The sequence below is a fragment of the Gracilinanus agilis genome, chromosome 2, assembly GCF_016433145.1.
Source record: "Gracilinanus agilis isolate LMUSP501 chromosome 2, AgileGrace, whole genome shotgun sequence".
Taxonomy (NCBI): Eukaryota; Metazoa; Chordata; class Mammalia; order Didelphimorphia; family Didelphidae; genus Gracilinanus; species Gracilinanus agilis.
The window spans coordinates 539148665-539175771 of record NC_058131.1 but is presented as its reverse complement, the minus strand read 5'-3'; the positions used below and the strand labels follow the sequence as shown (position 1 = coordinate 539175771).

Genomic DNA, 27107 nt, shown 5'->3' with positions numbered 1-27107 from the left:
AATACTGAGACATCCTCTGTCAGCAAAAAGATTATGATTTGCTGAAGGCACAGAAGATGGCGAGCATTTTTTAAGCAATAACATTTTTAAAATAACATATGTATATTTTAAAAGACATAATACTGCTAAACATTTGATAAACTACAGTGGAATGTAAAAAGAACTTTTTTTGTGTATTGGGAAACCAACAAATCTGTGTGACTTTATTGAGATATTCACTTTATTATGCCAGTCTGAAATCAAACTGCAATATCTTTTAGCTTTGCCAGTAGATAGATAGATAGATAGATAGATAGATAGATAGATAGATAGATAAACTTATCTCTCAATATAGATGTAATATAGATATCTCTATATAAATGTAGATGGATAAAATATAAATAGACATACAAGGGTTCTGTAAATAATTGTCTTTTTTTCTCTTTTATATTGAAGAGGCAACCTGCCTTTCACTGACCAAGCAATCATCATACTTCCTATTTTCAATTTTATGTGATTTATTATGTATAATTTAAATGGAAGTATTGTTGTGTTTATTATGATGAAAATTCTTTGGAGACCATATTTCAATTTTTAATTATTTATTAAATAACAAAAATCAGGCCAGGGAAAGAAGAGGCATCGGCCATATATGGCAGCCACTATCTTAGCCACCTCCTCCCCACCAGGATATGCCAGCCTTGAGCTAACCCATGTGCAAGTCCTGAGCTAACCCATGTGCATCTTCTGGCATGTTAGGCAAAAAGAAGGAGGGCTCGGGGGCAGCTGGGTAGCTCAATGGATTGAGAGCCAGGCCTAGAGGTGGAAGGTCCTAGGTTCAAATCTGGCCTTAGACACTTCCCAGCTGTGTGACCCTGGGCAAGTCACTTAACTCCCATTGCCTAGCCCTTACCTCTCTTCTGCCTTGGAGCCAATACACAGACTGACTTCAAGACAGAAGGTAAGGTTTAAAAAAAAAAAAAAAAGAGGGAGGGCTCCACCTATTGCTTCAGAGAGATAGGGTTCTGAAGTTCAGAAGTAAAGGGACATTTTTTAAAAAGTTATTATTGGAGGTGGGTAGGTGGCTCAGTGGATTGAGAGCCAGGCCCAGAGATTGTGAAAGGCTTCCTGTAAAAGGTATGATTTTAGTTGGGGGACTTAAAAGAAACCAGGAGATAGAGATGAAAAGGAAGATCATTCTAGGAATGGGGGAGAATCGGAGAAAATGCAGGGGCCAAGAGATGGAGTGTTTTGTTCATGGAATGGCTAGTAGGCCAGTTTCACTGGTTCAAAGAGTATTGGGCAGGAAAAAGGGAGATGGAGGGGAGGAAGGGGAGGGGGGATAAAGTATAAGAAGACTAGAAAAGTAGGAGTAGAGACTAGGTTATAAAGGGCTTTGAAAGCCAAATAAAGCATTTTGTATTTGATCCTAGAAGCAATGCAAGAACTACTGAAGTTTATTGAATAAGGAAGTGACTTGATCAGACTTGTACTTTAGGAAAATCATTTTAATGGCTAAACGGAAAATACATTAGAGTGGGGAGAGAGGCAGGTTGACCCACCAGCAGGCTATTACAATAGCCCAGGCATGAGGTGATGAAATCTTGACCCAGAGTAGTACCAATGTCAGAAGACAGAAGTGGGTATGTTCAAGAGGTATTGGCAAAGGTGAAATTGACAGGCTTGGATATGTAGGGTGAGAGATAGTGAAGGGTCTAGGATGACTCCTAAGTCACCTGTGAGCCTTGGGGACTATGAGGATGGTGGTACTCTTGATAGAAGTAAAAGGGAAATTTGAAGGGGAAATGATAATTATAAGAGTTCAGTTTGGGACTTGTTGGTTTGAGATGTCTGAAAGGTATTTAGAGATGTGAAACTAGAGGTTAGGGGTAAATAGATAGATTTGGGAATCATCAGCATAGAAATGATAATTAAATCCATGGGATCTGATGAGATCACCAAGTAAAGTAGTATATATAGAGAAAGGAGCCCAAAATTGAACCCTGTGGGGTATGACCTGAATGAGTAGTCATCAGCAAAGGAGACTGAAAAGGAGCAGTCAGATAGTGATTTCTCTAAAACCTGAAAAGAAGAGGGAGTATCAAGGAGAAGAGAAAGTGATTAACATTGTAAAAGGCTGCAAAAAGCCAAGAAGGCTGCGGATTGAAAAAAGGATCTGGCAATTAGGGATCACTGGTAACTTTGGAGAGATCTGTTTCAGTGGAATGGTAAAGTCAGAAGCTAGACTGTAAGGGTTGAAGGAGAGGAAGAGGAGAAGTGAAGCATCAGTTGGAGATGTCCTTTTCAAAGAGTTTTGCTACAAAGGGCAGAAGAGATAGGAGATGCTAGTTAGTAGAGATGGAAGGATCAAGGGAGCGTTGTTGTTTTTTTCAAGATGGTGGGAGCATGGCCATGTTTTTGGACAAAGAAAAGCAGCCAGTAGATAGAGAAATTTAAGATAAGTAGACTGATGAAAAAGGGGGCAATCTTTTGGAGAAGGTGGTATAGAATGGGACACTGACATAGCCTGATATAAACGAGAGATTAAAGGGGAGGTTGACTTAGGTGAGAAGAGTAGGGTATAAAGATTAAAGAATGGCAAAATTTTGAAGTGTTTAAACTTAATCCTACAAGCAAAAACTTTAGAGTTGTTGAGCACTGGGGACTGGTAATGTGTGGAACCTTGAACAAAGCTGTCAACCTGATTCTAGGACTGATTTTTCTTCCATAACTCAGTGACAAAATGTATCTAATTTTTATTACCTGAGGAGGTAGTAGTTCAGTTAAAGTTAATATATCATATTGATACAAAAGTATAAACAGATTGGCATTTAAACTATGTGAGAAAATCTTCCATTTTAATATAGGATAAACAGAATATTATGGGAAGAAATTCTAAGCAAGTGGAAAGAGCCTGTACTTGGTGCCAGGAAATAATATCTTTCATTTTACTATATGACTGGAGGCAGGTCTCTTTAAGGTTCACTAGCCTTCTCTGTAAAATTGGGGGAAATACCCAGAAGAATCTAACTACCCAGGGCTGCTGTGAGGATCAAATGAAATGTTTGTAAAGTATGTTGCTGTTGTGAATAAACTCTTAGTCCCCTTTGAAGTCCAGCATGTGTTTTTCTTCATTGATTTGTTTATGTAAAATCCTAAGGGTATCATATTTTTTAAGCCTTTACCTTCTGTCTTAGAATCATTACTGTGTACTGTTTCCAAGGCAGAAAAGTGGTAAAGGCTAGGCAGATTTTAAGTTAAGTAACTTGCTCAGGATCACACAGCTAGGAGGTGTCTGAGATCATATTTAAACCCAGAACCCCCATCTTTGGGCCTGGTTCTCAATTCACTGAGCCACCTAACTGCCCCCACATTTTAAAAAACCCCTTACTTTCTGTCTTAGTAACAATTCTATGATAGAAGGCTAGGCAAACACCGGTAAGGGGCTTGTCTAGTTACACAGCTAGGAAGTGTCTGAGGCCAGATTTGAACCCAGATCCTCCTGTCTCCAGGGTTGGTGTTCCAGTCACTATGTCGCCTAACTGCCCCAAAAGAATGATTTGTTGTTAAATGATTCCATGTTCATGAAATACACTGCAAATATTAGATGAAAGATTTTTGCTCACTAGCAGTAACAATAAAGTTCTACACAGCTAGCATAGTGCCTCATACATCCCATTGGAAGAATCAGCAAATACTTGATGATTATAAGGGTGACACAGAACAACCAGTGTGATGTCATAGAAAGAGCCAATTCAGAGGATTTAGATTCTAATCTCAGTTGTGATGTTTGTGAGTTGTGTAAACACAAGCAAAACTTTTAACTTCTCTGGACCCCAGGTTCCTCATCTGCACTAGAGGCAGCTTATGGGTACAATAAATAAGAGTGTTGGGCCTGGAGTCAATAAGATCTGAGTTCAGATCTGTCTTCCAATACTTAGCTGTGTGACACTGGTTAAGTCATTAACTTCAGTCTCAATTTCCTCAGCTGTAAAATGGGGATAATAATAGCACCTCACGGGGTTGTTGTGAGGATCAAATGAGATTTTTATAAAAGCACCTAGCACAATGCCTGGCACATAGTAGGTGCTATATAAACTACTTATTCCCTTATCTCCTGCTCCTTTCCAGAATGGAGATAAAGAATACTTGAACTAACAAACTCATAAGACTACTGTGAAGAAAGCACATTGTAAACCTTAAAGCACTGTGTAAATGTGAGATGGGAGTTATTACTTTATACAGGTGACTAGATGATGGACCTCTGGAGAATCATTATCTGAGGGTCTTCCAGACAACTGTCTTATAAATCAGTGGAATGATTTATTTTGGGAACTACCTAGTTTCTTATGTATTACCAGTGTCCAAGGAGAAATCCTATTCTCTGATCTTCAGTATCCTTAAATAAAAACTTGCTCATGACTTTTTCTTATTAGGAAATATGCCATAGCAGGCACTTGAATCCCACTAAGAAATTACAGTAATTGTTTTTATTTCCACTTTTTTTTTTAAACAGATGATGGTCACAAGAAAGCTCGAAATGCTTATCTCAACAACTCCAATTTTGAAGAGGGGGATGAATATTTTGACAAAAACCTGGCACTCTTTGAGGTAATAGTTGGGAGAAAACTAAAGAGAAATTGCTGTGCAGTCAGTTATGAGGCTTCTTTGAGAATACTGGCAAGATTCCCTGATATTTTCTATCTCATCATTTGGCAGTAAACAATGATAGCTGCATAACATAATGATATTGCTTAATAAAATAATTATTGATCACTATAGTTAGTAATTTAATATATATCCAATTTAAAATGAATATTTGGTTTAGCTAAACTTCTACCTGAAGAATAAAAAAAATCTTGAAATCTCAGGTAGCAGAGAAATCTTATGGCATTGATTGGTTAGTCCTTAAATGGTTGATCTAGGACAATTTCCATTGTACTTGTATATAACTCAATATATAGAACTCTCAGTATAAAAACTCCTTTCATCTGATTTCATATATCAACAGTTTATCTTATTATATTATACTCTTAGAGGACTACTTGGATCATTGAGAGTTTAAGTGACTTGCCAGTGGTTATATAACCAGAATATGTCAGAAACAGGACATGAACTGGGGTCTTCCTGACTGAGAGGCCAGTCCTCTATACCATGCCATCTCTCCTTTGGTGTATAAAGCAATACAATTTGTTTCAATTTGAAAACCTTTTTCAGGAGCATCAGAACATAGAAAGGTAGTGTTAAACTGATACTTCTAATCTCATTGTCTACCTGTTTTCTGACAAAGACAACAGAGTTCATTCTGAAAGGCTCTGTAGAGCTCTGGCCTAGATATCAAGCCAACACTGCCTTTGGCTGACTTTTGAGCAAGTGGCAATTACTGTGTCAGTGCTGCTTTCTGAAAAGGATCTTCTCTCATCCACTTTCAAGAGATAGAATGAGGTTTTAGGAAAAGCAAAATTAACCAATTAAAAGTTTTATAGACCTACAATCTTCAAATGATGTATAGGTTCATTCTGAAAGCCAGGAAAATTAGTAACCTTAAAACAATGCCATAGTCAATGGTGATATTTTTACTAGGCTATAATCTTGCATAGATACCTAACATAATTTTTTTTCCAGACTGCAAGCTTAAGTTGCAAGGCCATCATAAAATATATTTGATTTAGTATTTCTTTAAAAAGATGATACTTAGGGGGCAGCTGGGTAGCTCAGTGGATTGAGAGCCAGGCCTAGAGACGGGAGGTCCTAGGTTCAAATCTGACCTCAGACACTTCCTAGCTGTTGTACCCTGGGCAAGTCACTTGACCCCCATTGCCCACCCTTACCACTCTTCTGCCTTGGAGCCAATACATAGTATACATAGTATTGGCTCCAAGACAGAAGGTAAGGGTTAAAAAAAAAAAAAAAAAAGATGATACTTGGATTCATGATCTCTGATTTGAATTGTAGTCCTCTGCCAGTTTACTAGGCCTTTTATTAATCTGCTGTTCACTTAGATGCTTATCACTATTCCTAATTCCTCCCTTTTTCTGACTTTGTAGGAAGAGATGGATACCAGACCAAAGGTGTCTTCACTGCTTAACCGCATGGCTAATTATACTAATTTGACACAAGGAGCAAAGGAGCATGAAGAAGCAGAGAACATTACAGAAGGGAAAAAAAAGCCCACCAAGGTGAGGCTTCAGGATATAAAGCCTATATAAAGAAACCCTACATATAGGAAAGGGAGAGAATATCAGGATAGTACAAAAGAAGAGATTTTTACCTTCTCTGGCTTATTAGATTACACCATCTGTCTGACTTAAAAAACCAATGATGAGTTTCACTTAAGACAAAAATATGGAAAAACATATAACTTATATTGTTGTTCAACTTTCTGAAGACAGGAAGTACTTCCAAACCTTCATGTTATTGGCTGCTTTTGAGGATTTCTTGCCAAATACTAATGGAGATTAAGTAGAGCTAAGGGAAAGAACCCTTCTACCTGAGTCATTATTCCATTATCTCATGGAGGTGATCTCTGTTTGGAGAGGAACTGCATAGTTCTAAGAAGCAGGCGATGTGAAATTATAGAGGACCATCGATAAAACTTAATAGATTTTTATTTGGGACCAAGTACCTATGTGTTATAAAAGGTAGGGTACCTTTCATCTGCAAGGTATGGGCTTCACATATATATATATTTATGTATATTCTTCCCAGGGAATTCTTTATCCTATTGTTTGTATTGTTGAAATTGTGATGGTGGGTTAGGATCACATATCTTGGGCATTAAAGGAGGAAGGGCACCTTGTCTCCTCAATAGACATATAACTTCTTTGTTTTTTTCTTCTCAACATCTCACTTTCCAGAGTCCCCAAATGGGCACTTTCATGGGTGTGTACCTCCCATGTCTACAGAATATTTTTGGGGTGATCCTTTTTCTGCGCCTCACATGGGTCGTAGGCACAGCTGGAGTTCTACAGGCCTTTGCCATTGTCCTCATCTGCTGCTGCTGTGTAAGTCCTGCATTGGCTTCTGGGACTCTGGGAATCTTATGCTTCTGAAAATTGATATACATCAATTATTAGATTCAAGATGCAATACTTGAGGAGGCAGCTGGGTGGCTCAGTGGATTGAGAGCCAGTCCTAGAGACAGGAGATCCTAGGTTCAAGTCTGGCCTCAAATACTTCCTACCTGTGTGACCTTGGGCAAGTCATTTAACCCCCATTGCCTAGCCCTGACCAATATGCAGTATTGATTCTAAGGCAGAAAGTAAGGGTTTTAAAAATAATAATAATAAAAAGAGTAAATACTTGATTAATTAAATCGAACAATGATCCTGTCCATAGTTAAGTGCAAAGTCAAATTATATTTATTGAGTGCCCCCAGTATGATACCATGTTCTAGGAATTTCAAAGGGAAAAATTTGCAGGAAAATCGAGAGTATCTTTCATGAGGGCAGAGATGGAGTCTAATTCACTTTCATATTAATTGGTACCTAGCACGAGACTTTGCATGTAATATACATTCAGTAAATATTTGTAAAATTGAATTAAGTAGAATGTGGGCCACATTCATAAAGAACTTGAATCAAAATAATTAGACTTTTTCCCCCTCATAAGCTCTAGTGTAGTAAGAGGAAATATGGGGTTTTTTAATATAAAAATTTGTTAAGTGACCCACTTTCATTTAAACTAGCATCAAGCCCTGATTCTAAGGATCAGAAACTAGCTGGAAGTATTGTCTAAGTGATGCAATTCAAGAAAAAAAAATGATCTTATATATTGGAGATCCAAGGATGGTTAGACAAATTCTAATGTAGACATATAATTTTATTTTGCTCTTATAAAATAAAATTCTACCTGTGGTACCCAGCCACTATCACTAGTTTCACTGGAAAGGGTTAATAATTACTAAGCCTATTAGATGAAATACCCTTCTCTGTGCATTTGAATACTAAACTAAAAAAGGAAGAACTTTCAATTAATAGCAAATTGTAAATGGAAAACCTTAGAGGCATAGAACATAGACTTGGAGCCAAAAGGAACTTTAGAAATTTTCTAGTCCATCTGTCTCATTTACATATTAGGACATTATAAATGGCAGAGCCAGTATTAGAACCAGAAAGAGAAGTTTGCCTGGGGAAAAAAAGCAAATAAGGGACAGGTAGGTAGCTAAGTGGTTAGAGAGTCAGCCCTAGAGATGGGAAGTCCTGGTTTCAAACCTGGACTCAGATACTTGATAGCTCTGTGAGCTTGGGCAGGTCACTTAACTCCAATTGCATAGCCCTTACCACTCTTCTACCTTGAAACCAATACTTAGTATGGATTCTAAGATAGAAACAAAGGGTTTTTTTTAAATCTTGACTCCAAGATGGAAGGTAAGTGTTTAAAAAAAAAAAAGTGAATGAAGAACAGATTGCTCATTGAGTTATTTTGCCAATGCACAGATATTAGATAGGAAGATATTAAACAGAATAACATTTGAGAAACTGCATTTTGCTTTTTTTTTTTTTTTAACCCTTACCTTCCGTCTTGGAGTCAATACTGTGTATTGGCTCCAAGGCAGAAGAGTGGTAAGGGTAGGCAATGGGGGTCAAGTGACTTGCCCAGGGTCACACAGCTGGGAAGTGTCTGAGGCCAGATTTGAACCTAGGACCTCCCGTCTCTAGGCCTGGTTCTCAATCCACTGAGCTACCCAGCTGCCCCCACTGCATGTTGCTTTTACTGATCCCAAGTTAATCTCTACTGCAAAAACGAATATTTTTTAAATACGTATTCCACTATCATAATTCATGGAATGTCATCTTCTCTGTACAGTCCTAATTTCTAGTGCCCGAAAGGTTGATAGAAAGATATCTGACAAATTTAAGTAGGCCAGCGGACATTATCAACAATAACTTGTTCCTAAGAAATGAATTGAAAGATGCTGTCAAGGAAATGTGTACCCAGAAAAGGTGGTGGAACAGTCATAGCAAAAGTGGAAGAAACATTGTTATGGTATAAAGGTCGTCATAGTCAGAGATTTTGAGTTCATGCTTTGTCCCTGCTGCCTGCTACTTGGATGACCTGAGTCATGTCATTTTTAACTTAATCTGTTTCTTCATCTACAAAATAAAGGGTCAAACTAGTTCATCTCCAAAGTAACTTTGAACTCTTAATCTGTTTATACTAAGTAAATGATTATTACACAAATATGCACAGAATCTTAAAAGAACCAAAGGAAAGTCACAGCCAACCTTCTGCCAGTCTTGTCAGTCTTTCAGTCTTGTCAAATCCTGCCAATTTTATCTCTGAAATATGTCCCAAATTAATTCTTACATTTTTCTTCCCACTATTTTGACCATAGCCTTTTTAGACCCTCAATATTTCTTGCCTGGGCTATTTTAATAGCCTCTAATTGGCCTACTTACCTCTAAATTTCTCTCTTCTTCTAATACATCCTGCATACTACTTCCAAAGTAAAGTCTTTTGAAACACAATCCTAATATTCTTCTTTCAAAAATTCCTCAGTGACTTCTCATTGCCTACAAAATAACAAACTCCTAAACTCTTCATAGGTTGGCCCCAGCTATTAGTATAGTGGTATGAGCATGAACCTAGGAACCAGGAAAGCAGAGTTCTGGTCTTTTTTTTTTTGCCATTGTCTATATGAGAGATTTCAGGCAATTCACTTCAACTATTTGTACCTTAGTTTACTCATCTTTAAACTTCTTATCTTTAAATTAGTGTTGACATAGGTGACAGAAAGTCTCCGAGATCCCTTAAGCTTTAATGTTATCATCCTATCATTTCAAAAGCCATTTGTATCCCTAAAAATCTATCAACCTTCTCAGCTTTATTTACTATACTCATCTCTCTATACCATATCTTTGAGCTAAATATGTCCCTTACTTTCCCACCTCTACTTTTTGTTAGTGTTGTTCCTTCCCCTTGGACTGCCTGTCCCCTCATTTTATCCTGTTAAAATTTTGTTCATCCTTCAGGTCCCACCCATACAACCAACTACCATTGCTTTACTTGAGCCCAAAGGTTTGTTTTTTTTTCTTCTCTGAATCCCTTCTTCTGAATACAAGGCGCTTTGTACCTCCCTTATTTTCAAGTATTACATATTGCCTTTTATTATAGTTAATGTATCTTTCATCTTTACTGTTAGTAGCTGTCCTCAATGATTTTATAATGTTTTTAAAATTCCTCGTATCCTCACCTAGTTTAATGCCTTGCAATCAGTAAATAAACATTTATTAAGCACCTACTGTATGTGACCAAGCTAAGTCTTTGTGTCCATATTAAGTGCTTAATAAATGTCTTGTTGAATGAATATAGACAAGAATGATGTAACAAAATATATAAGCCAGTAACTTACAAACATGCTGAAATTAAGTGAAGTTTTTATCTTTTGTGTTATAAGAAGGAGCAGCTAGGTGGCACAATGGATAGAGTGCTAGGCCTGGAGTCAGGAATACTCATCTTCCTGACTTCAAATCTGGCTTCAGACATTTACTAGCTGTTTGATCCTGGGCAAGTCATTTAATTCTATTTGCTTCAGTTTCCTCATTGGTAAAATGAACTGGAGAAGGAAATGGTAAACCTCAACTCAGGTCACAAAGATACACATCTGAAATGACTGAACAACAATTGAAGTCACAGATTCAGTTTGTTTTTTAAGTTAAGTATGATAATGGTTATGATGTGAGGAAGAAAGCTTTGGGCTAACCCTAGTAAGTTAGGTAATGAGGCTGTGATCATGTCTCCAGATTGTGAGACCTAATAGACTTATTCATCATTGTTCCCAGTACTGAGATTGTATAGGACTCTACAATTCAGGGGGCAGGAACCCAATTCCTGGCTAGCCTGCTTTGATTTGGAGTTGAAGCTTAAGACATATGGTTTTTATAGCATATAGGCTATAATTGTTTCTGAAAAGCAGGCCCAAGAAAACCACAACCCCTGAAACTAGAACTTGCATCATAATATGGCAACATACTCATAATAGCATCATCTACTTATCTTTACCTTCACAGGGAGGAAGCCAGCTTTTCCCCCAACAGAATACATAGTTAAGTACTAGGTAAATTATTTTCTAAAACTTGTCTAAATGCTTTGGAAATGCATAAGGAAAAAGGTAATAATAACCATACATTTATATAGCACTTTGTTTGCAAAGTGCTTTATGTATGTTTATGTTATGGATAAAGTAATTCAAAAGTATTATGTTTATTTATTGATCTCCCATTTTTCTTTTGCTTAGACAATGCTAACTGCTATCTCCATGAGTGCCATTGCCACCAATGGTGTGGTGCCAGGTGAGTGTTCAGTTTGCCCTCTGGTGGTGGTGAAGTAGGGTTGTGTTCTTCTTTGATTACTATGTATAAAATCCTAGAATTCAGAATTCTAGAAATTCTAGAAATCCTAGAATTCTGAATTCTGAAAAAATAAAGTAGTTGTTAACTCTACCTAATTTTTCTGAAGCTAGTTGGTAAATTTGATTGCTTTATATGGAATAAATTATTTAGTTTTTGTTCAGTGAAGGCTTAATAATACTGACCTTCCAGTGGGAAATTTGTTTCTTATAAAGTCCAGGATGTTTGAGATTATATTTATCTTTCTTTTGTATTTTTATTTTCACTGGTATGTATTCCCTTTAAAAAAATTCATTTTGCCATTCTAGCTGGAGGCTCATACTTCATGATTTCCAGAGCATTAGGCCCAGAGTTTGGTGGGGCTGTAGGCCTCTGCTTCTACCTTGGTACCACCTTTGCAGCAGCCATGTACATCCTTGGTGCCATTGAGATATTTCTGGTGAGTTAATGTCTTGGGCTATGTCCTGTTGAGTAGGAAGGTTCAGCTGGTGAAATACAGAATGCTTTTTCTCAAGATTTTCCAGAGCCTATGTAGAATGACCAAGTGACTGGTTTTCAACCTGTCACTGAAACTCCAGGGTCTTTATTGTGAACTTTGTCAACTGGATGGAGGTATGACAATGTAAATATAGATTTTCACCTCCCCCTTTGTTATATTTCCATGTAATTTTGAGACTGAGACAGGAATTTGTTTCCCCTGTACAAAATGTAATTGATTGAAGCAAAACAAATTTCTCTCATCATTTTTACCTCCTGAATCATTTCTGCTCCCATAATGGAAAAAATTTGAGAGCAACCAATACAATGTAATCCTTTTAGTTAACTTTTTAAATGAAAGTAGTAATTCATTTCTGTAGTTTTAATGGAATAGTTAGCCAGGACCATGTGGAAAAAAGAAAACCCTTCATAGATATTTGATACCCAGGTATTTCAGATCTTTTAAATTCAGAAATAGATTGGAAAAGAAAAGCCTAAAAGGGTTCAGTCACATTTGATCAGTACTCAAGTCAAGTCAACCAACATTAAGTGGCTATTATGTACTGGGAGGTACCATTTGTTAAGCTCAAAGGTTGTAAAGAAGAGCAAAAAACAGTCCCTGCCCTACTAGTGGTTTAATGGGAGAGACAGCATGCAAACAACTATGGACAAACCAGATATAAGAGATAAACTGAAGTTCATCTTAGAGAGCTAGCCCTAGCATTAAGAGTGTTTGAGATTAGTTCTGTATCTTTCTGCTTACCATGTAAACATTGATGTAGTTTGCTGTAACACAGCTATTTGGTTCCATGTGAGTGACCTCATTTTCTCTTTCTTTGCCTTCCTGGCAGATCTACATTTTTCCCCGAGCTGCCATCTTCCGAAGTGATGATGCCCTTAAGGAATCAGCAGCCATGCTAAATAACATGCGTGTCTATGGCACAGCCTTCTTGGTCCTTATGGTGCTGGTAGTGTTTGTTGGCGTACGCTACGTGAACAAGTTTGCCTCACTCTTCTTGGCCTGCGTCATTGTGTCTATCTTGGCCATTTACGCTGGGGCCATCAAATCTTCCTTTGCCCCTCCAAATTTCCCGTATGTCTGCATGTCTCATCTGCCTGGGGAAAGGGAGGTTGGGGGAACCATGTGTTAGGGAGTAACTGGAGAGGGCTTATGGTATGCTAACTGCAAGACTTAGTTGCTAGCAATGCCACTTAGAGCTTCCTCTAATATAGCCTTATTCAACATCTAGGCAGAAATCCTCCCAATAAAATTTATTATTTTAGTAATATGACATTGAGCCTCAGGATAAAATAAATAGTTCATTCCGTCTCTTGATGACAGATATAAGGAGCCTTTTTATCTTGTGGTGATGTAATGATTATGTAGTGTTCCTGGAACAGTTTGTATTTGCAGCAATGCATTATTTATCCATTTATCTGTTACTACTAACAGTCTTGTGAAGTAGGTAAATTTACTATGTCACTTTTAGAAATTAGAAACCTGGGCAGGAAGAGTAGGGGCAGCAGCTGAGCTTCAATTATGCAGTTCTTAGAAGTTCTTAGTACTGGACCCAATGCTTTATGACTCCAAAATACAGAGTAATCTGTGGTAATGGGTTGATAGTACTTTTGAGTGCACAGATGCTTTTTATCCATCAGTAAGATGAATATTTTAAGGTACTTTCTAGTAGCAGTGATGGGTATTTAGCTATGTTGTATTTTCACCATACTTATAACCAGTGGTATTCATTTAAAGGCTGATATCGTTAAAGGTGGCTATTCTTACAACAGAGATTGTCTTTGAAAAATTAATTGGATCATTCCATGATTAAGGATGTGATTTTTTTTTTACATTATTAATTCACCAAACATCTATTAAGCACCTACTATGTGCCAGGCATTGTACTAAGCACTGACACAAAAAACAATCCAACCCTCAAAGAGCTTACAATCTAATGGGAGAGATAACATGTAAACAATTATATACAAAAGATATGCACAATAAATAGGAAATAAAAGGGAAAGCACTGGAATAAAGAGAGATTAGGGAAGACAACTTCTGTAGTCCTTTCTCCTTTCCCCATTTTATCATACTGTATGATAATAATAATGGATTTATCCCATAATTATAAGTTCACTTCCTTATGTAGGAGTGTAAGTGATCAACTCTAGTCTGCCCACAGCTCAATTTAGAAAATTCCACCCTGTCTTTGTTCTCCTTTTCTATCTGTCCTCAGATGTTGTATTGCTAGTGTAAATAGTAGTCATATTCAATTTCAGAGGCACTTTAACTATGGGCAATTTATTCTTGTGTTAGTATTGATCTTTCTAGATTAAAGGAAGAAAAAAAGTTTAAAAATTAAAACCATTTAAGTTCTTTATTTCTGCTTTAGATATTTGAAAAACTCATGTGGAAAACTATTAGACTTCTGCTTGGAGGGTACAGAACTTGGAAAAATAGATGGGAATTGTAGTGTGGAGGAAGATTTAGGCTTGATATAGGGAATAACTTTCAATGAGAGCTACCCAAAAGTGGAATGGATTGCCTAGGGAGTCTGTGGTTACCACCTCACTAAGAATCTTTTTGAAAAATCATAAATGTAAAAATATTTTTCATAAGCAAAATGATTCAAGTTAAAGCAATGTAGTTAGTATGGTGGGGAAAGTACTAGATTTTCTTCTTTGAATCCTTGCTCTGCCTGCTGCTACCTCTGTGACCTTGGACAATTTTGAGATCCTCATCTGTAAAATAAGGGAGTTGGCCTTTAAGGTCCCTTTCAGCTCTAAATCTTTAGCTTATGCTTAGAATAAAAATGAATGTTAAAAAAGAACAAGTTCTGGAATTATCAAGTTGAAACTTCTAAGGCAAAATCTTAATGATTTAGAATAGGAAGAGATTTTAAAAGTCAGCTAGTCCAACCTCCTTGTTTTTGCCCAGAGGAGCAATATAGCAATATAAGTAAATAAAGCCTGGAGTCAGGAACACCTACGTTCAAATCCTATCTCTTATAAACCATTGACTATGTAAACACCAACAAGTACCTTAATTTCTCCTCAGATTTTTCAGTTGCTATATGAAGGTAATACTTAGAAATCCTCAGAAAAAAGTTGGATGGCTTCTGTTTGAGACAATATAGAGGGTACTGATATTGAGACAAGTATTGAACTACATGGACTCTGAGATCCCTTCAAAGCCTGCTACTCTGTGATTCACTATTATCAAGGTTTAAGTTCAAGGAATATACTAGGTCCACAGAGGATTGTTCTTTTCATTCTAGCAAGGTATCTTTCTTTAGGAGGCATTAGCTAAGAATGATTACCCTTTGTCACGAATCTGTGACATCCCTAGGACAAAAAATAGGGATGAATAATTATTATTAGCAATGAAAACTTTTTTATTAATGACTTCTTTTCCATATCCAACTTAATCTTCTCATTTTAAAAACCTTGTTTTGCTCTCTTTTCATTTTCTATTCTCATTTTTCCATTTGTTTTCCCTTTAGGGTTTGCATGCTGGGCAACCGGACTCTTTCTTCAAGACAAATTGATACTTGTTCAAAGACTAAGGAAGTGAACAACATGACAGTCCCTTCAAAATTGTGGGGCTTCTTTTGTAACTCTAGCCACTTCAATGCCAGCTGTGATGACTACTTTTGTCACAACAATGTCACATCAATCCAGGGCATCCCTGGATTGGCTAGTGGAATCATTATTGGTGAGTAGGATACAAAACAGGGCTATTTAATATCCCTTGTGTAGAAGTAATACTGGCTACTTTTAGTGTTTTATACCCTTTCATTGTCCTTGGGAACCATCTGTTAGGATCTCTTTCTCTTTAAACTTAGCAAACAACTCTTAATTCCAGCCGATTTAGGTTTTGACCACAAGAAACTTAATTTCTTAGCTCCCTTCAGGAGTGCTGTCTGTTTTAACATTTGCCTCCCACCTGAGACAGGTATAATCTATTGCTAACCTGCAAATTATTTTGGGACCCAGGGAAACAGGATCATGTTTTCAGTTTTCTTTCTAAAATTGCCAATGTTCTTCCTGCAGTTCCAGGGGCGGGGCTAAATGATGAGCAAACTGGACTGGAACCCTTGTAATGTCACCACATACAAACGTGTTTTCCCAACTCATTTAAATCTATGAAACCCCTTCCCTAAGTGACTAAGTGGTTTGGATGACAACTTTTTTTTTTCCAAGTAAGCAAGTTTGATCTCACTGAGGCGTGTAGAGCAGCAGTGACCACTAATAGGAGCTCAAAGGCAGTCAGCTTCAGTTTGCTTTCCTTAACTCAGTTCTAACCAGCTTTCCTGGGTCTGACATAATTGCATGTGGATATACTAGAGCTGTTAGCGAGATTATGTTTGAAACTATTTTAGAAAGTACATAAGATATTTGTTTTGGTGGGGTGTGGTCTTTGTGGGTTTGTTTGGTTTTTTTGCTTTCATAGAAACAAAATGTATATTTAAAAAGTGAGAAAACTGAGTGTTGTTGAAAAAACTTTTATTATTATAATCTTCTGACCATAATAGCTTCCTATTCTTTTCCTTATTTCTGCTACAGAGAATCTTTGGAGTAATTATCTGCCAAAAGGAGAGCTAATTGAGAAGCCATCAGCCAAATCTTCTGATTTCTTAGGCAACTTAAATAATGAGTTTTATGTGCATGTTGACATTACCACTTCCTTCACTCTCCTGGTTGGAATCTTCTTTCCCTCTGTCACAGGTAAACAGGTTTCTGTCTGCTGAATTATAGAAATTATCGATTAGTCCCTGAAAATTATTTAATTAGATGATTAAATTTTGTTTTAAGGATTTCTTATTTTTTACCCATGGAATCAGTAGCATGAATCTAGACAAATTTTCTTTGTAGTAGCCAAAAGAGTTGATTTATTGGATCTTTTCTTTAGGTATCATGGCTGGATCAAACAGGTCTGGAGATCTGAAGGATGCTCAGAAATCAATTCCCATTGGTACCATCCTTGCCATCCTGACCACCTCTTTTGTTTGTATCCTTTTCGTAGGTCTAATTTGGAATCAGTGGTACACATGTCCCATAGAAATTGGTGAACTAATACTTTTTGTCCAGCTAATAAGGGCATATTATTACGAGTGTGGAAGTGCCAAAACATAATAGGGTGTGGATGTCTCATTTTATCTCCTCTTTCCTCTTTCTTCCCCTCACCTCCATCCCCACCCCCAAAAAGAAAAGAAAGAAAGAAAACAGGAAAGAGACATCAAAAGATAAATTCACAGGATTAGAAGATCTAACTCCTCATAGTTTATAAAGGAGGAAGCATGGATTTGGCAAAATGCACTGGCCACCAACATTCTATTTCACGTTTGACAATGAAGAATGACAATTTCCTTGATTCCTGATGTAGATTTAAGTAATGTTGTCCTCTTTGGTGCCTGCATTGAAGGGGTTGTTCTCCAAGATAAGTAAGTATTCTGGTCTTCTATTATGATGTTATATCATCACAGTGCCTGGCACATAACAAGCGCTAAAAAAATGCTTGTTGCTTCCTAATATCTTCAGTAACATGTTTATCACATGTATTTCTTAAGTCACAGGTACCAAAAAAGGCTAACTGGGGTTGAACTAAAGGTTAACTGCCAACTTTACTCAGATTTAAAGGGTTTGTATGTTGTGTAAGGTATGGAGCTGCCCTTCAGTAAAGCATTAAATGAATCTGAAAAACTAGGTTTCCAGGATATTCACACCTATTAGGAAGCTACAAAAAGGGAGAAGTACCTGGCCTGGTAGGAAGGTAAGCGATAAAACATTCAAGTGTCTCTGGCCTTTCCCTCATGAGAGCTAACTACATGTCTAAATCAGGTAAATTAGGAAGTCCTAAAGAAGGCTTAACAGAATTATTAACTACTTCTGCTAGTTATTAGTTTGTTGCTATTAGTTTATGTTAAAATAGAGCTATTCATGTTTGGTAGGATATGTGGTTGGATAGTGACAGTTTAGCATATTGTAAAGTATATTTATTAGGATGGAGCTAGAAATACTGAATGAAAATGACCTCAGAGGTCACCTAGTTGAACCCATACCTGAGCATGAATTTTCTCTATAGCATATCTAATATTCATTCTATGTTTAATGGCCTCTAGTTGGGAGGAGGAAGGGGCAAATAAGAAACCACTGGTAACTATGGATAAATTAGTTTTTATTGATGAGATCAGAAGCCAGACTCAAAAGCTTTAAAAGGTGAATGAGAGCAAAGGTGGGAGGCACCTTTTTCTAGACAACTTTTTTCTAGGAGTTTGGCTTTGCTGGGGAGGAGAGATACAGAAAATAGCTTAAGAGTATGGCAGGGTCAAATGAAAGGTTTTTAAGGCTAGATAAGAGATCTGGGCATGTTGGTAAGTAGTAAGGAAGAATTCAGTAGATAGGGCAAGATTGAAAGTCAAAAAGAGGGAGAGTCAGACAAGAAATGATTTCAGGGACAAAGCTACTAGGGTTAGAAGGGAAAGGGATTGGCTTTTTGACTATCAGAGTCTGGAATGAAGGAGAAAGTGAGATGAAGTCAAAGAGGGGCTTGAGGTTTATAGATAAGGGAGAAGAGAGTCCTTGACAAATGGCCAATAAGAGCACAGCAAATTGGTATGAATTTATAGATTAATGGAATCATAGAACTAGATGGAACCTTACTGACTTAAAAAATTTCTTATTCATATTTTTAATATCACTTTCATTTCCTATTATATCTCCCCTTCTCTCATAGATACACACACACAGCCATCCTTTATAACAAATAATAAAAAAGAAAAAGCAATTCAGCAAAACTGAAATAACACATGTTTCAAGTCCAGCAGTATTCAGTGTTCCATATTCTTAATCCCCTACCTTTCTACAAAGAAGGAAAGTACATTCTCATCTCTCTTCTTTGGAGTCTAGCTGTGTCATTATACCTCAACATAGCATTCAGTTTCAATCTTTTTTTGTTCTTTCCATTTATGTTATTGTCATTATTCCTTGACTAGTTAATGACAAAGCCAGAATTTCTCTTTATCATTTAACTTGTCAATGTCCTACAAGTTAAATTTCTGCCTACCTTTGACTTTTCTCTTAGGTTTGGAGATGCAGTGAAAGGAAATTTAGTAGTAGGTACCTTATCCTGGCCATCTCCATGGGTCATTGTTATTGGTTCCTTCTTTTCTACCTGTGGAGCTGGACTACAGAGCCTCACTGGTGCCCCAAGGCTGCTACAGGCTATTGCCAAGGACAACATCATACCATTCCTTCGGGTAAGAGACTCTTAAAGATTCTTCTTTCCACATACTCTCTCATTCTGCATAGTGTAATTATATTCCTCCTGGTAGTATGACTTTTGAAAAATATGTCAAAAATGTCTTTCGTGGATTTTAGGATTACTACTTAAATAACATGGGACAAACTAGGGCTCATAACAAAAGACTCATCCCCTTTTTACATTTCTGATTTCCATTTCTCACACTCTCTTTACCTCAGTTTCCTGAACTCTAAAGTAGAGATAGTAATAGTATCTTTCAGGTTTATTGTGAGGATTAAATGACATAATGCTTGAGAAGCTTTAGCACAGTTTCTGGCACATACTATGTGCTCTATAATGTGTTTCCTTCCTTTCTCTTCACACCAGCATACTTCTTTATTGGAGATTATATGAAACCATACCCCTTAAGATTCCATCATCTTCTTTAGTTTCAAATAATTACATGAATCTTTAATATTGTATAATAACTAAATTATGACAGTATAGTGAGTGGTATAGCTGCCATAGGTAATTTTAATAAAGCTTTTTACCCCATTCAGTAAGACCTCATTTCTTAAGTTTGTCATCTGTTTTCTTACTGTAGGTTTTTGGACACAGCAAAGCTAATGGGGAGCCTACCTGGGCCTTACTTCTTACTGCTGTCATTGCGGAACTGGGGATCCTCATTGCTTCCCTGGATCTCGTGGCCCCAATCCTTTCCATGTAATTAATAGCCAATATGTGCTTTATATTTTCTTTTTTTTAATAAAATCATATAACACTGTTATTCATTTATCAGCTGACAGACATGGATCCAATATAAATTTTTACTGATCCACAATAAAGGTAGTAAAATTGTTTCTTAAAACTTATAAACTTAATGGACTTCTGTACCAGCAGCAATGCAATGACACAGGACAGCTCTGAGGGATTTATGGTAAAGATGCTACCCACATTCAGAGGAAGAACTACAGGAGAGGAAACATATAAGAAAAACAAATGCTTGAACACATGGGCTGAGGAGGACATGATTGGGGATGTGGACTCGAAACTACCACACCAATGCAACTAACAACAATTTGGAAATAGGTCTTGAACAAGGACACATGATAAAACCAGTGGAAATGTGTGTCGGCCATGGGTGGGGGGAGAGCGGGGGGTGAAGGGGAAAGTAGGAGCATGAATCATGTAACCATGTTAAAAATGAATATTAATAAATGATTAAAAAATTTAAAAAAACTTATAAACTTACATTCATTCTTAGCAGATGAACTAAATTATACCCTGCCTCAGAGTGGGCAAGATGAGGCCCTAACTTATTTCTTGCATAAAAGATTAAAGTGTCTATGCTCCTGGATGGAAGGAGTTTGTTGTGTCTGTGTATATACATCATGGGCCTCAGGTCTATTTCAGTTAGTCACCAACCAACAGACTATATAATATGTTCTTATTTCATGGTATTACTCTGTTATTTTAATTATTATGCTCTTTAGGATAAAAATTTGCATTTAAGATATTCTTTTACTCAGCATAAGTCCTAACAAATTATAGTGTTTTGAGAATAGTGAGAGTAGGACATGAAGGATATTGCTTGAGTTCTGTTCATAAGAATAACAGTGAACCTCATACTCAGTATTTGTGTAAACCTTGCAATAAAAATGAAGCATTAATTTAATTAAATATCTTTTCCCTCAGCTCTTAGTTATGTTATTATTAATCACACTGAAATGCATTAAGGGAGTTACGTTACTTTTAGCATACTTGGGTAACCATGCTAATAAATATTCTTCTCATTCCTCCAGGTTTTTCTTGATGTGTTACCTCTTTGTGAATCTGGCATGTGCCTTGCAGACTCTGCTTCGAACACCCAATTGGAGACCCCGATTCCGCTACTACCACTGGCAAGTTTGCTTTTCTTGTCTTAAAATTTGGAGAGAACAACTCGTCAAATTATATAACTAGAAACTAAATACTATCACACAAGCTATTTTCAGATATTCAGTTACCTAAAGTCCCTTCCCTAATAGCCCTAAGAATTAATCACAGTCAGTTTCAGCATCATCAAACAAAAATTCTAGCAATCTTTGTGGGTATTTCCTTTCTAACCATTTTCTCTCCCTTCCCAAAGATCATAGAAAGGCTCCTCCACTGTCCTCTCCTTGGGCTCTCACCATCTTATTTTTTGCTACATTGCATACCATCTTTTTCTTAAGCTTTATCAGTTACTCCTCTCTCTTAAAGCTCTCTTCATTTAAGTAAGCCCAGAACTCCCCAGTTGATTTCACTGTCCTTCAAATTACCATTCTCTCTCTTTTACCTTTCCAAGCTAAATTCTTAGATGTTGTGGTATTTTGTAATCAATAATAATTGGTTTATTTTTATGAAAAAAAAAAACAACACTATTTACCACAATTTTCCTACCTGTAAACTACCAAAATTAATGGAACTCCCTCCCCTTGTTGGCATCTTCACAGAGCATCTAGGAATCATCAGAATAAATCTTTTGGAGGAAAGGGGATATGAATCTGTTATTTCAGCATAGGAATTCCTAATATGAACACTACCTCCACTGAACTGTCAATTTAAAAAATTCTTCTGCTGATTTTACAAATCATATCTCTGTTTTGCCAATAAAGATTTCAGTGATCATGTAGACTTTATAGCATTGAGATCAGTCCTCATTACTATGTACCTTTTTTGAGCTGCTAAAAAAAATTTTTTTTTATTTTGTAGGGCACTCTCCTTCATGGGCATGAGCATTTGTGTGGCCCTAATGTTCATTTCATCTTGGTATTATGCCATTGTGGCCATGGTGATAGCTGGTATGATCTACAAGTACATTGAGTACCAAGGGTGAGTCACTACCACAGAAATGACAATTTGTGAGTTTGGACTTAGACGCTATAAATGTTAAAACTTTGGATATATAAGTATTTAACACAGTTGATTACAATAACTGCTGGGAAAATTGCAAAACAATATGGGAGAAATTAGGTTTAGATCAACATCTCATACCCTATACCAAGATAAACTCAGTGTGGGTGAATGACTTGAATATAAAGAAGGAAACTATAAGCAAATTAGGTGAACACAAAATAGTATATTTCTCAGATCTTTGGGAAAGGAAAGATTTTAAGACCAAGCAAGAGTTAGAAAAAAATTACAAACTGTACAATAAATAATTTTGATTACATTAAATTAAAAAGGTTTTGTACAAACAAAACCAATGCAAACAAAATCAGAAGGGAAGCAACAAACTGGGAAAAAAATCTTTATAACAAAAATCTCTGAAAAAAGTCTAATTACTCAAATTTATAAGGAAATAAATCAATTGTACAAAAAATCAGATCATTCCCCAATTGATAAATGGGCAAGGGACATGAATAGGCAATTTTCAGATAAAGAAATCAAAACCATCAATAAACACATGAAAAAGTGCTCTAAATCTCTAATAATTAGAGAAATGCAAATCAAAACAACTCTGAGGTACCACCTCACACCTAACAGATTGGCTAAAATGACGGCAGGGTAGAATAATGAATGTTGGAGGGGATGTGGCAAAATTGGAACATTAATTGCTGGTGGAGTTGTGAATTGACCCAACCATTCTAGATGGCAATTTGGAACTATGCCCAAGGAGCGATAAAAGATTGCCTGCTCTTTGATCCAGCCATGCCACTTCTGGGTTTATACCCCAAAGAGATCACAAGGAAAAAGACATATAAAAAATTTTTATAGCCACTCTCTTTGTGGTGGCAAAAAACTGGAAAACGAGGGTATGCCCTTCAGTTGGGGAATGGCTGAACAAATTGTGGTACCTGTTGGTGATGGAATACTATTGTGCTCAAAGGAATAATGAACTGGAGGAATTCCATGTAAATGAACTGGAATGACCTCCAGGAATTGATGCAGAGAGTAAAAAGAGCAGAACCAGGAGAACATTGTACACAGAGACGGATACACTGTGGTAAAAATCAAATGTAATGGAATTCTCTCCTAGCAACAATGCAATGAACCAGGACAACTATGAAGGAACCATGAGAAAGAATGCTACCCACATTTAGAGGAAGAACTATAGGAGTAGAAACACAGAAGAAAAACAAGTGCCTGATCACATGGGTGAATGGGGATATAATTAGGGATATTGACTCAAAATGAGCACCCTAGTGCAAATATCAATAATATGGAAATAGGTCTTGATCAATGACACATGTAAAACCCAGTGGAATTGTGCATCAGCTATGGGAGGTGGTTGGAGGAGGGGAAGGATAGAACATGAATCCTGTCACCATAGAAAAATGTTCTAAATTAATTAAAGATAGTATTAAAAAAAAACCCACAGTCAATTAAAGCAGACTTTTAATGAAGCCAGGCTTTTTAGGTTCAGTTAAATAGATACCACAAACTCCAATTCTGTCAGGAATCTTGTAGATGCTTTTGGATCACAAGGAGAAGTAATAAAAGTGAATGGGTAGGTAAGTATGAATTAGCTAGGGAAAACAACCAAAAGAATGTTTCTGATTGATGATGTATCAAAAGTAAAAAAAAAAGGCAGACATATAAGTAGATTTGATTTACATTCTGTAATATTCTAGGTTATGTCTGAAATAAAAGAAAGCATGTCCCTAATTCCAAAATCATCTAAAATTTCAGCAGATATTTTTTCCCAAAAAAAATTTTTTAATAGCTAGAATTGCTTCCTAATATGCCTTCCCTCTCTTCCCATTTGAGAATTCAACCAATAAGGTGATGAAATCTGACAGTGTATGTAGTATTCCACACCTATAGCCCCCTCCTCTTTCTCTTTCCTTTCCTTTTCCTTTCCTGGTGGTATTTTAATGCTGTATTCATTTTCATTATTATAGTCTCTGAACACATTGTTCTCTTGGTTTTACACTCTTTAGTCTTCCTTAGTTTACAAAAATGTTACAATGTTTTTTTTAATTTCTTATATTCTTCTTTACTTATAGTACAGTAGTATTCCTTTAAATTAAAATGCCACCATATGTTCATCTTCCCCAGTCAGTGAGCACCCAGTTTATTTCCAGTTTTTTTGCTACCACAATGGGTGCTGTCAGATGTTGGTAAATACTCTAATTGGGGATCCTATTCAATCGCATTTTCCTTTCACTATCAGCTAAAATGCATGATTTATTTTAATTTCATCATCTCAACCCCTGTTTTATTTGTGGTTGCTAAGCAGCTACTATTATATGAAAGAAATGAGTGAATGACCCAGTTGGCCATATTTATATACTGTCCATTTTCACAATGCATAATGATTACTAGTAAAGAATGATATTATCAATTCATAGTCAGGGTAGAATGGTGGCAGAGTACATTATATTCATTCTTAGCTAAATGTTTAATTTGGAAATTGGATTTTACTTAGTTTATACCAATCTCCTTTCATTTTGTCTTTAACACAGGGCTGAGAAAGAATGGGGTGATGGGATTCGGGGACTGTCTCTGAGTGCAGCTCGATTTGCCCTACTACGGCTAGAGGAAGGACCTCCACACACAAAGAATTGGAGGTAAAGTGGAATGCATGAGTAGAGGGTTATAGCACATAAGTATTCAGTAAATGACTTTGATATAAGAAAGACAGCAAGCAGGAAATTAGGATAATAGATTTGCCATGAACCATTCTAACTCTATTCCCTTTCATTTAGATAATCTTAAATGACAAAAACAAAAAAAACCTTACTTTCTATCTTTGAATCAATACTAATTGTCAGTTCCAAGGCAGAAGAGTAGTAAGGCTTAGGCATTTGGAGTTAAGTGATTTTTCCAGGTCACACAGTAAGTGCCTGAGGCCAGCTTTGAACCAGGGCCTCCTGACTCCAGGCCTGGCTCTCTCATTTATATTATATTTCACAGGGTTTTTTTCTATTATTTATTTTTCCTTTCTCCCTTTTGCATAGGCCTCAGTTGCTAGTGATGCTGAAACTAGATGAGGACTTACATGTTAAGCATCCTCGCCTCCTAACTTTTGCCTCACAGCTCAAAGCTGGCAAAGGTCTCACCATTGTTGGCTCTGTTCTTGTGGGAAACTTCCTGGAGAACTATGGTGAGGCATTAGCTGCTGAGCAGGTAAGAAAAGGGATATGGTCTAACTGAATTTATACTTATGGTACATTGCAAAGTTGATTGTCAGTTTTAAAAATTAATTCTAAGGCATTTAGGAAGTTATCTTCTCAGAAAACTGCTCTGGCTCTTAATAATTATGATTCTACTCCTGGGTTTGCCCATATGATTGAGATGAGGCACGTAACAAAAGCCACCTCTTGCATTTAAAATGTTGGCAAGTATCCAAGTTATGTCATTGTAAAAAGATGAGCAAATTATAGTCATAGAGATGGGTTTCCCAGGAAATTCTTCTTTACTGATTTTTGTGTTTTGAGGGAAAATATGTATATGAAATCTGTTCCTTCAAAATATCCTCAATCTTGGAATGAAGAATTCAGTGCAGTTGTTCAACCTTCTTACTAGTAACTAGTGATAAAGTTTTTATTTTCTCTTTAAAAAAGCCCTCATGAAGAACCCTCTGGTTAAGTAATCAAAGCCACCCATTTCTAATCCTGTTATACTATTGACTTGCTCTGTGACTTTGAGTAGATCAAGTCTACTTTTTGTACCAGTGTTCCCAGGTATTGTAAGAACCCAAGAGAGAAAGGAGTTTAAATGTAAAACTGTGCCAAAAACATTTCAACAGATGTTATAAGGAAGTGCCATTATTTGAAAGAAGGAAAATGAAAGAAAGAGGACTCTAAGAGAAAGAATGGGGTGGGATTGTACTATAATCTGAATTGTTATTCCTGGGTATGAGAAGAAAAAAGAACATTCCCACTAGGTAACTCATCCTACTCAGACAACATGGATTGTACAGAAGATACTGTGTTTCCAAATAATTGGTGGTTAGTGAAGGAAAGAATGACAGAGAAACACATAAACTGAAATACAATCAATTTTGGATATAGAGATGCACATAGAAGTGCTAAATATTTGGAGATGGGGAGGGTCAAAGAATGATAAGAATCAATTGAGTAAGTTAGGTAAAATAGGCTTATATCAATGTCTTGTGGAAGAAATAGGTCTTGCTTAGAGACTGGAAATACAAAGCAAACAAAAAGCCATACCATCCGGTGGACAAGGCTGATGAGGAACATTTCCTGTGTTTCTTTCAGACCATCAAACACCTGATGGAGGCAGAGAAAGTGAAGGGTTTCTGCCAGCTGGTGGTAGCAGCCAAACTGAGGGAGGGTATCTCCCATCTCATCCAGTCATGTGGCCTTGGGGGCATGAAACACAACACTGTGGTGATGGGTTGGCCCAATGGCTGGCGTCAGAGTGAAGACGCCCGTGCCTGGAAGACTTTCATTGGTAAAGAGCATCCCTCATCTTTTCCCAAGCAATTAAGCAAAAATTGCAATTGCACCCTATCCTCCCTCTCTGTCTTCTGAAATGGAGACCATTGTATTGCTGAGACTCAGACATAATACTTTTGTTGTCCAGTCATTTTTTTCAGACATGTCTGACTCATCATGAACCCATCTGGTATTTTCTTGGTAAAGATAATGGAATGGTTTGCCATTTCTTTCTCCAGTTCATTTTACATTTGAGGAGACTAAGGCAAAGAGAGTTAAGTGACTTGCCCAGGGTCACATAGCTAGTAAGTGTCTGAGGCCAGATTTGAACTCCGGAAACTTAAGCCTTTCTGACTCCATGCCTTGTATTGTAGGCTGACTCAACATCACCACCTCTCTCCTCCCTTTGATCTTATTTTGCATGTGAAATGCTTTTCCCCTGCAGAATTTACAAAATGCTTCCACTAAGAATATTCTCCTAATATGTAATTCTTATATTTCCAGGTTTTCAATTATGAATTTCTATCCTAATGGTTTTTGTACAGTGGTATTCTGCTTCACCACCAGCAGCCCCTCACATTTCCTTATTGATTCCCAGTTCCCCCAAAATACAGTAACATTGTGATTCTCTACATGAGGCTTGCTTATGGCTAGCCAGTGACAGATTTTTCAGAGCATTTCATCATATCA

The 27107-nt window shown here is 36.8% G+C and overlaps 1 protein-coding gene across 3 annotated transcripts in view; it reads left to right on the top strand.

The window, feature by feature from the left end:
* SLC12A6 (solute carrier family 12 member 6) overlaps window positions 1-27107 on the top strand; it is a 119054-nt gene that overhangs the window by 83056 nt on the left and 8891 nt on the right. For all 3 annotated transcript variants that reach the window (XM_044665145.1, XM_044665144.1, XM_044665146.1), the window contains 17 exons: window positions 4496-4590; window positions 6027-6158; window positions 6837-6983; window positions 11219-11273; window positions 11639-11769; window positions 12659-12900; window positions 15311-15522; window positions 16374-16535; window positions 16720-16818; window positions 17194-17251; window positions 18892-19066; window positions 19655-19773; window positions 20853-20951; window positions 21784-21903; window positions 24480-24584; window positions 24975-25143; window positions 26238-26433. In XM_044665145.1, coding sequence (XP_044521080.1) covers window positions 4496-4590; window positions 6027-6158; window positions 6837-6983; window positions 11219-11273; window positions 11639-11769; window positions 12659-12900; window positions 15311-15522; window positions 16374-16535; window positions 16720-16818; window positions 17194-17251; window positions 18892-19066; window positions 19655-19773; window positions 20853-20951; window positions 21784-21903; window positions 24480-24584; window positions 24975-25143; window positions 26238-26433 — 2316 coding nt within the window. The remainder of the gene's footprint in view (window positions 1-4495; window positions 4591-6026; window positions 6159-6836; window positions 6984-11218; window positions 11274-11638; window positions 11770-12658; window positions 12901-15310; window positions 15523-16373; window positions 16536-16719; window positions 16819-17193; window positions 17252-18891; window positions 19067-19654; window positions 19774-20852; window positions 20952-21783; window positions 21904-24479; window positions 24585-24974; window positions 25144-26237; window positions 26434-27107) is intronic.